Genomic DNA, 8786 nt, shown 5'->3' with positions numbered 1-8786 from the left:
CGGCCCCCTCCTCCCCGCCGGCTTTAGCACCCATCCCTCCATTCACTCAACCCCAGTGGTTGAGGCATTCTGCCCGGACCCTGGCACCCCAGGCGCGCACACTCCTGTGGCTGTAACAGTTTATTGGCAGCCCAGAGGGGCGAAGGCACCGCGGGGGAGGGGGCTCGGCCCGAGGCATGCAGAGGGCGGGGAGCCCCGGGGGAAAGTCGGGGGTGGGTGGGCAGGGTCTAGGGATCCTCTGTGTTATATCCCAACCCTTAAATAAATAGTATATACAGCTGAGGGGCCGGGCGGGGCGGGCAGGGCAGCGGGACGAGGGGGTCCCTCCTGGGTCACAGGTCTGAGCAGCGATCCTGCTTGCTGTAATGGTCAAACTGGTTCTTCCAGTGCACCATGTAGGAGCTCCAGCGGTGGAACTCAGCCTTCCACTGGCGCTCAGCCTCGTCCAGCGTGTCTGCGGCCAGGGTGCCCGGCAAGTGGGTGTGGGGGAGGACATGGGGAAGGACGGGAACGGACATTGGAGGGGGGCGTGAGTTCAGGGAGGACACACGGAGAATGTAGGAGACCACGTTGGGTGGTGGAAAGAGGATCAGGAGAACATGCAACAGACGGAAGACCAGGGGAAGGACGAGGGTAGAGGCGGGCCAGAGAAGGATGGCGGGAAGGAGGAGGGAGGGAGAGAAAATGACCGGAAGACAGGGGGACAGAAGGGATCAGAGGAGAAGGATCCGTGGGTTGGTGGGGAAAAGAGAAGAGACAGAAATGGTTGGCGGTTATAGCCCCACTGGGGGTGCTATCTAGCCCTAGGGCCTCCCTCCCACCCCAACACCAAGCTCAGGCTCCAAATAATAATTTTATGAAAAAAGAAAATTGGCTTTTTCATTTCAACAATAAAGGCGTGTGGATCCCTGAGATGGGTCGTTGGTGTCCTCCCCCCCCCCCCACTACCCCCCTGCCCCCAGCCCTGTCCAGTTTGAGTTTCTCGGTTTGAGGAGGCAGGGGGCGCTGGGTCGGAGATCCCTGAGTGGAGCCCTTCCCCACAGTCCGACCACTCATTAGAGGAGGGGCCCCCTGAGGCCGGAGGGGGAAGAGGCCGTGGTCACAGCCGCAGGAACCGGGAGAGGAGGAGGGAGAGGAGGAGGAGGAGGGACAGGGGGAGGCCGGGCCTGGGCCTCGGGGCAGCCTCCCCGTGGGCGGGGCCTGAGCAGGTGCAGGGGGCCTCCGAGGCTGGGGGGAGAAGAGAGGGGTTACACCCGGCCGGCTCCCAGTTCCCTCTCTCTCTCCGCGCCCCTTTTCTCCCCCGCCTCCTCCCAGCCCCTGCCCGCTGGCCCCTGCGTACCGGTGGCGCTGAGCAATTTGGGTAGGAAGCGGTTCCAGAAGGCGCAGGCCTGGGCGCGCAGCCCCCGCCGCACCTCTAGCGGCCGCAGGTTCAGGCTCACGTACTGCTGCGCTCCCGCCGTGTACGGTGGCCACTGCGGGGCTTTGGGGTCTCGGGGGTCATTGGGGTCCCTGCGGAAGGAAAGGGAAAGCTCAGCCCCTGGGGGCTGGGGAATGGAGATGGAGAGTAGGAGGAGGCAGGCTGCTTCCTGACCCATGCCGTTCCCTCTTAGGCTCCAGGGAGAGCCCCGTCTCCTCCCTCCCACATTCTCCTTCATCCTTTCTCTTTTCCAATATGCTCCGTCCTCCGGAGTCTTCCCCTTCCTCCTGCCCTCCCTCTTTCTGTTGTTCCTCTTTTTTTTTCCCTCAATTTTTCTGCTCCATCTTTGTTTCTCCCATTTAAAAAATTGCTATGATTTACTGAGCCCTTACTATATACTCAGGCCCAGTCCCATCTCTACAAACATCAGGTTTACTTCTGCGGACACCCATGTGATGGGATATTTATGGTCCCCTTCTTCAGACAGGTAAACTGTGTGCGTGTGTGTGCATTCGTGTGCGTCACAGCTAAAAAAATCATCACTGGTCCAATTGATCCAGTTCTACAATCCACACTCCTAACTGCTCTGGTAACTCCTTTGTCTGTCTCTCCTTGTCTGTCTCTTCTCTTTGCCTCCCTCAGCTCTGTCCTTGTCTCATCAGGATCTGCCACCTTGCCTTCCTCCCTCCTTCCCTTCTCTTGGGGTCTCCTTTGTCATTCTCTCTCTCCCCCTTTGTCTCCTTTCCTTTGTGAACTCGCGCCACCACCACCACCCCCACCCACCCGCCCCCCACCCCCGCCCTTTCTGCTTGTCTCCCTCCCTCTCTGTCTGTTCCCCCAGCCCCTTGCCTCCCTGGCTCCTGGAGGCCCTCCTCCCCTCAGCCCCGCTGACCCTGTGCGGGCGAAGTTGGCCCAGTATCTCATCAGTCGTTGGGCAAAGTTTCTCTCCTCGACAGTGTAGTTTAGCGAGGGTTCCAGGGGGAGCCCGAAGATAAACTCGATCTCGTAGCCGTGGGGCACCCCCATCCAGAGGGGCCAGGAGAGCGTGGATGCACGGTGTTCAAAGATGTAGGCATAGACGCGAGCGCCTTGGGCGGCCAGTCGCCCAGCCAGCTGGGCTACGGGGCACACGACGTTGTGGTCGCCCACCACATCACTCATGGCCTCCCTCAGGCGCGCCGGGTCCTCAGGGTGCAGCCAGTCTGTGTAATGCAGGACCACAGCCTCGGCAGCCAGGTCACTTGCCTGGGGGACCCCGACCCGCACCCCGGCCAGGAACTGGGCCCGGCTGATGAGAGACTCGTTGTCTTTGCTGAAGCCTGGGGCCCCGTAAACCAGAAAATAGGAGCCCTCATCCTTCACCACACCCACCAGCACCTGAGGGGACAGGATGGAGGGATGGGGGGGAGGGGAAGCACAGACAGACAGGCAGACAGAAACAGATGGACAAAGAGCCAGAGAGATGAACAGTTATAGACCCAGAACCAGGGAGTAAGAGAGTTCGAGATTGGGGAGGGGAAAGAGAGAAAGAGAAAATATACCCACATTTCCTTTCCTCTCTGTCCCACTGACCACCCTGGGATTGAGCCCTCAGGGAAGAGGAGCGGGCCATGGGGCCCAGAAGCCTGGGCCTTTGGGAGTGGGTTTTGAGGAGCCCTCATGCCTGGGTCCCCACGGGGAGGGGCAGGTGAAGAACAGGCCTAGAGGTAGCAGCTCCACCCCCTCCAGCCACTAGTCACCTGCAGGCCATGGAAGTCTCCAGCATTGATGAGGGCTTCGGGCGTGTCGCTGAGGAAGTCTCCATCCACCACAGGCACGAAGGAGAAGCGGAAGACGCTTTCCTGAGGCAGCACATGCCACTCGTGGTCCACCAGATCCTGAGACGGCCGCGTCCGCAGGCAGGCCACCAGGTCTGTGTCATTGCCCCCAGCCCCACCAGGCGGACAGCCCACGAGGCGGGCCAGCAGTGTGGCCCTGCGGCGGGCCTCTCCCACACCCACTGTGGCCCAGGGCCCATTGGGTGCCCCGCTCTGCAGCACGGCCCTGTGGAACAGGCCCCGGCTGGGTGGGGACAGCAGGTGCATGCCCACGGAGGCAGCACCTGCGCTTTCCCCAAACAGAGTCACTGACGTTGGATCCCCCCCGAAGACTGCTACGTTCTCCTGCACCCACTGCAGTGCCAGCCTCTGATCCAGTAGACCCACATTGCCTGGGGCCTCCCGGCTCCCCGGCAGGGCCAAGAAGCCAAAGGCTCCCACCCGGTAGTTCATGGACACCAGCACAGTCCCCTCGGCCTGGGCCAGGAAGCGACCATCATACACGTCCAGGGAGGAGGCCCCGCTGTAGAAGCCACCCCCGTAGATCCAGACGAGGACAGGGGTGGGGGACGCAGGCCGGGGGTACGGTGTCCACACATTGAGGTAGAGGCAGTCCTCGCTCAGCTCACGGTTGGGGTTCCACATCTCGGTGCCCTCAAAGCCGGGGTACAAAGTGTCTACATATTGGTAGCAGACTCTTTGGAAGGCTGTGGCATTCAGCACCCCTGGCCAGGGCCGCTTGGGCTCTGGTGGCAGAAAGCGACGGGGGCCCACAGGTGGCTCTGCGAAGGGGATGCCCAGAAAAGCAGAGACAGGGCCCCCAGGGGCCATTAGGCGGAGGCCTCGTAGCCGGCCCCCACGCACCGTCACCAGCAGCTCTGGGTCCTCTGGGCCCTCAGCCTCTGCCCCTCCTCCCAGGAGGAAGAGGAGGAGAAGGAGCGGGGAAGCCAGGGAGGGCGTGTGCAGGGGACACCACGGGGGCCTCATGGCTGCCGGGGCAGGCAGGCGTCTGCTGGGAGAAAGAAAGGCAGAGGGTGAAGGCTCAAAGCTGCCAGGAGGGAGGAGATGATTAGGTAACACTCTTGCCCAGGGGTTATCACTGAGCTGCAGAGGAGGTGGGGCAGGTTGGCAGAAAGGAGAGAAGTGGAGGGAGGGAGGGAGACAGGCAGAGACAAGGACACAGACAGGGAGAAGCAAGAGGGGACAGAGATCAGGCACACGCACATACACCCAGACGGACAAATGCAGGCAACAGAGACAGACCTGCCAAGCCATACCCTCCCCTGCCCTGCTTCGAAGACCCACCGCCCTCACTTCCTTCCCGCAGCTGGGTGGACTGCCTTGGGCCCAGTTCGAGCAGTGCGGGGCACCAGCACCAGAGGCCGAAGGCCACGCACAGGCCACCCGACAGGGGCGGGGCCCTCACTGACGGGAGGCGCCGACGGGGGAGCTTGAGGTGGCGTGAAGGCTCAGCCTCTCATGCAGTTGGCCAGGGCCGGACCCTGGGGGGGGTGTGGGTTGGGCATTCAGGGTGTGGGAGTCGCAGTTCCCGGAGTACCCCAAATCCTGCCTACTCCACACCCTGCCCCACCCAGCCCCGCCTCATCCACTGTCTGACACAGCGCGTTGGTACCCGCGGATGCCCGTCAACTGCGCACCCCCCTCGCCTAGCCTCAGCCAACAGGCTCGCTAGCCCTGGCCCCACAGGACTCGAGTCCCCCATCCATCCGATGCTGCGGTGCACGCTGCCGCCAGCGGGGGGCAGTAAAGACCGAGAAAAGGACGGCGCTCCCCGCCCCGAGTCCAGGAGCCGGGAACTTGGGGCGGGGGTCTGGGGGCTCGCGGGCATTGCCGAGGGGTCTGAAGGGCGAGCCGGGACGCCTGCGTTCTCGGAGCTCCGGAGATCCCCGGCTGCAGCGGCAGGGGCGCTATTTTGGGGCAGCAGCTGCTGCGGTTCCGGCATCTCCAGCCAAGGGATCAAAATTCCCCGGGTCGGAACTCCCCCCTCTCCCGCCGGTCACCCCTCACCCAGCCCTCGCCGCCCTGAGCTGGGGTGGTGGTGATGGAGATTAACTAGGAAACCCGAGTGGGGCTAATTATAACTCGGGGCTTCCGCTAAGCCTCCCCTTCCCCTAAAATAGAGACGGAGTCCCCGCGGGAGGGGGACGCCTGGGCCTGGGAGGGGGCTTCGGCTGGGAGCTAAGCAGGGGCGCTGGGGTCGCGGGATCCCGGAGGGCCCAGCCGGGCTCCAGGAACCTGCGCAGCTTGGATTCCGCCCCCAAGCAGGGGGCATCTCCCAGTGGCCCCAGACTTGGGGGCGAGCAGGGGCAGTGGCGCTCGGGGGTCCCCACAGGAATTCGAGAGCAGAGGCGGCAGCTGGCCCTGCGGGATGCTGTCTCCCGCGCGGGCAATCGTTAAGTATGCGGCGGTGAGGGAAGAGTTAAGGGTGAGTGTGGGGCGTCGGGGGGCGTCGCTGGGCAGGCCCCGGGGCGCGGTGGGCGTCCTGTTTGGGAGCCTGGGTCCCTCGGGGAGCGCACCGTTCCCGGGACGCGGAATGGGCCGCGGGCCGGAGGAGGGTCCCGGGCGGGGCGGGAGACTCACCTGAGGCGGCCGGGCCGGGCCGCGCCGGGAGCTGGAGGCGGCCGATGTTCCCCAGCGCAGGCTGAGCCGACTCTGACAGCCGCCGCCTCCGGCCCCCCGCACACACCCCCTCCGGGCCGCTCGGCGCCCCCGCCCGCCCCCGCCCACTGTCTCCGCCCCCGCCCCTCCCCGCCTCCCCGGGCTGCCACCTCCTCTCCCTCTCCCTCTCTCGGAGCCCAGACCCAGAGACCCCGGGGCCCAGACGCACTCCAGTGACAGACGCCGACAGACGGACAGACACGCAGTGACAGACACGACAGAAAGCGGCGGAGCAGACACCCACAGGGACAGACAGAAGGACAGAAGCCCGCGGAGACAGACACATGCAGACGGACAGTCTCATGCAGTGACAACCAGAGACAAACGCAGTGACCGACATTCACAGACGGACGGACACACTTGGACACATTGACAAGTCGGGGCTGGGGGCCGAATAAATGGCCATCCCTGGCCACGACAGAGCAGGGGTGGCAATGGGAGGACCGGTACGTGAAAATGCGGTTGAGGACCCCCTCAGGGGCCCGAGTGGCACCGGTGGAGAAAAGGTGACACCTGTGAGAATGAGGATGTGAACATGAGATCACGAGGGGACACGAAGGGGACCCCCGAAGAGGGAGGAGACCCCCGCGGGGAGGGAGAGGTGACTCCGGGACACCAGACAAGGAAGGCCAACGTGGTGGCACGCGCGAGGCTGCGGGGTGAGGCCGCCGCCGCAGTGGAAACTTCCGGAACCCCCGCGGGTGGGTTTGCGCTGGTTCCCTGACGGGTGACCTCGGACTTCTCGTCACCAGGATCCGGTCGGGGCATGACATCACCACGCCAGGCTCTCATTGGCCGCCGCGGCCGGCCGGTGGGAGCGGCCTGGTCTGGGCTCGCGCAGCCTGGTCGGAAGGGCCGGGGCCGCACGGACCCCCCAGGTCCCGCCCTGAGGGGGTCACCCATGAGGACGGTGCGGCCACGGCGGCGTCCCCGCGCGCGAAGTGAGGTGGAAAAAAATGGGTCTCGGTGTGCCCGCTCTAGCTCGCCGCGCGTGAGCCCCTTCCTCTCACGGGGTAGCTGGCTCGGGAGCTCGCTACCCGCTCACTGCGTGGGAGGCCGCCCGGCGCGGGCGAGCGTCGGGGTGTGCGTGCGTGCGAGCGCGCGGCGGTGCGGGGCGATGCGTGGGGGCGGTCGCGTGCGCGCACGCTCACTCGGCCGCCGAGCGCCCCGCAGCGTCCGACTAGGCCGTCCGCCGCCGCTAGGGGCCGGGTGGCACCGGGTCTCGGGGTCTCGCGAGGACCGCGGGATCCGCGGGAATCCAGAGACATGCCAGGCCCTGGGCCGCTTGGTCTCGGCTCTCTAAGATGGGCGACCCCCCTCCAGCCTACCCACCCGTCCCGCAGGAACCGGCCTGCGCTGGGTCCACTCTCCGCTTTCGGGCGGCGGCCGCCAGGTGGCGCCGAAGGCAGCCGCTCCAGCCTTGGAAACTGGGATGGCCCATAAAGGTCTTGGGGGTGATGGGGGCTTGCCTCCTTGTCACTCTCCTGAACGGGCTGTGCCACGCGGTCGCCTCACCTGACTTCTGTAGTCATGAAGTCCTAGGCCCGGACCACGGAGATAGCGAGGTCAGGGACAGCTTATAGCCTGGGGTTGTCATGAACTAGTGATAGCTTAGAAGGTGAAAAGACAGGGCATGTTCTAGGAGTTGGCCCAGCAGAGACCTCCTCGGAGAGGTGAGTGCTGGCTCCTGCGCTTGGAAATGGCATCAGTGGGGCAGTACCTGTGGGGGAATCCATGGCAGGTAAGGGCAAGGCTGGTTGTGGAGATTTCTTATTTTTACATTTAATTTAATTTAGTTTTTTTATGCAGCAGGTTCTTATTAGTTATCTGTTTTATACATGTTGGTGTATACATGTCAATCCCAATCTCTCAGTTCATCCCCCCACCCCCCCCCACCCCTGCTTTCCTCCCTTGGTGTCTGTACATTTGTTCTCTACATCTGTGTCTCTATGCCTTGCAAACTGGTTCATCTGTACCTTTTTTCTAGATTTGTGGAGTCTTCTGAAGCCAGTCAGAACTTTATTTTGGCGGGGGGTGGGGGGTGGAGCTTGGGGTGGAATATGGAAGGTCAGCCAGTAGGCGAGGGAAGGGGGAGTTGCGCCTGAAGATGCTTCAGATTCTGGGGCAGAAAAGGGGATGCAGCCAGTTATGTCAATACCCTCCTCCCCCTTCCGCAGGCATGGGGAAGGCAGGGGCAGGGCTGCACTAGGGAGATGGGAGGAAGGGCAGGCAGGCCCGGTAGGGGGTTAGGTTGGGATCTGAGGAGGGTATTCTGATCTTGGAGCCCCTGCTGTGCTTCCCCAGGCCCTGGGTCAGGGAGGGGTCAGTTGAATGTCCAGCCAGAAGAATCTGCAAGTCTGCGTGGAGTCCTAGGGCATGCAGGCCCTGTGCCTGCTCGGGAGGTGCTGCAGAAGGAGGCCAGGGCTCTGCAGCTGCACACAGCTCTGGGAGGTGTGCCGAGGAGACACGGTGTGTCCTCAGCCGGCAGTTTGTCCCAGGATTGTGAGCATGGAGGAGATCATGCAGATTGTGTCCCCATCTCAGAGAGTTTTAAAATTAGCAGCTGACCACTGGAGAGAGCCAAGATAAAGGGTGCAGGTGTTGGGAGATCCACAGGGCATTGGAGCAAGCCCTGGACTGGGTTCTCACTCAGTGTTCTGCTGACTGGCAGGGAGACCTCTGGAGGGGCCACACTCCTTGTCTGGGCCTCTGTTTCCTGACATATAAAAAGGTGGGGCTTCCCTGGTGGCTCAGTGGTTGGGAATCCGCCTGCTGATGCAGGGGACACGGGTTCGTGCCCCGGTCCGGGAGGATCCCGCATGCCGTGGAGCGGCTGGGCCCGTGAGCCATGGCCGCTGAGCCTGTGCGTCCGG

At 63.6% G+C, this 8786-nt stretch overlaps 1 protein-coding gene across 5 annotated transcripts in view; it reads right to left on the bottom strand.

Moving 5' to 3' along the window:
- ACHE (acetylcholinesterase (Yt blood group)) overlaps positions 1–5989 on the bottom strand; it is a 10582-nt gene extending 4593 nt beyond the window's left edge. The window contains exons 1-5 of one of the 5 annotated variants that reach the window (XM_007468834.1): positions 5836–5989; positions 3157–4243; positions 2310–2530; positions 1340–1509; positions 108–454 (exon numbers count right to left, since the gene is read on the bottom strand). In XM_007468834.1, the coding sequence (XP_007468896.1) occupies positions 333–454; positions 1340–1509; positions 2310–2530; positions 3157–4221 (1578 nt within the window). In that variant the 5' untranslated portion in view covers positions 4222–4243; positions 5836–5989 and the 3' untranslated portion in view covers positions 108–332. Of the gene's footprint in view, positions 1–107; positions 1228–1339; positions 1510–2309; positions 2795–3156; positions 4247–4548; positions 4581–5835 lie in introns of those variants that run through there. The other 4 variants (XM_007468831.1, XM_007468832.1, XM_007468830.1 and 1 more) reach the window with 4 other exon arrangements.
- Between the last annotated feature and the right edge of the window lie 2797 nt (positions 5990–8786).

This window comes from Lipotes vexillifer, unplaced genomic scaffold, assembly GCF_000442215.2.
Source record: "Lipotes vexillifer unplaced genomic scaffold, Lipotes_vexillifer_v1.1 scaffold12, whole genome shotgun sequence".
Taxonomy (NCBI): Eukaryota; Metazoa; Chordata; class Mammalia; order Artiodactyla; family Lipotidae; genus Lipotes; species Lipotes vexillifer.
Note: the sequence above shows the minus strand (reverse complement) of the source record. Positions and strands in the feature narration are given on the sequence as shown.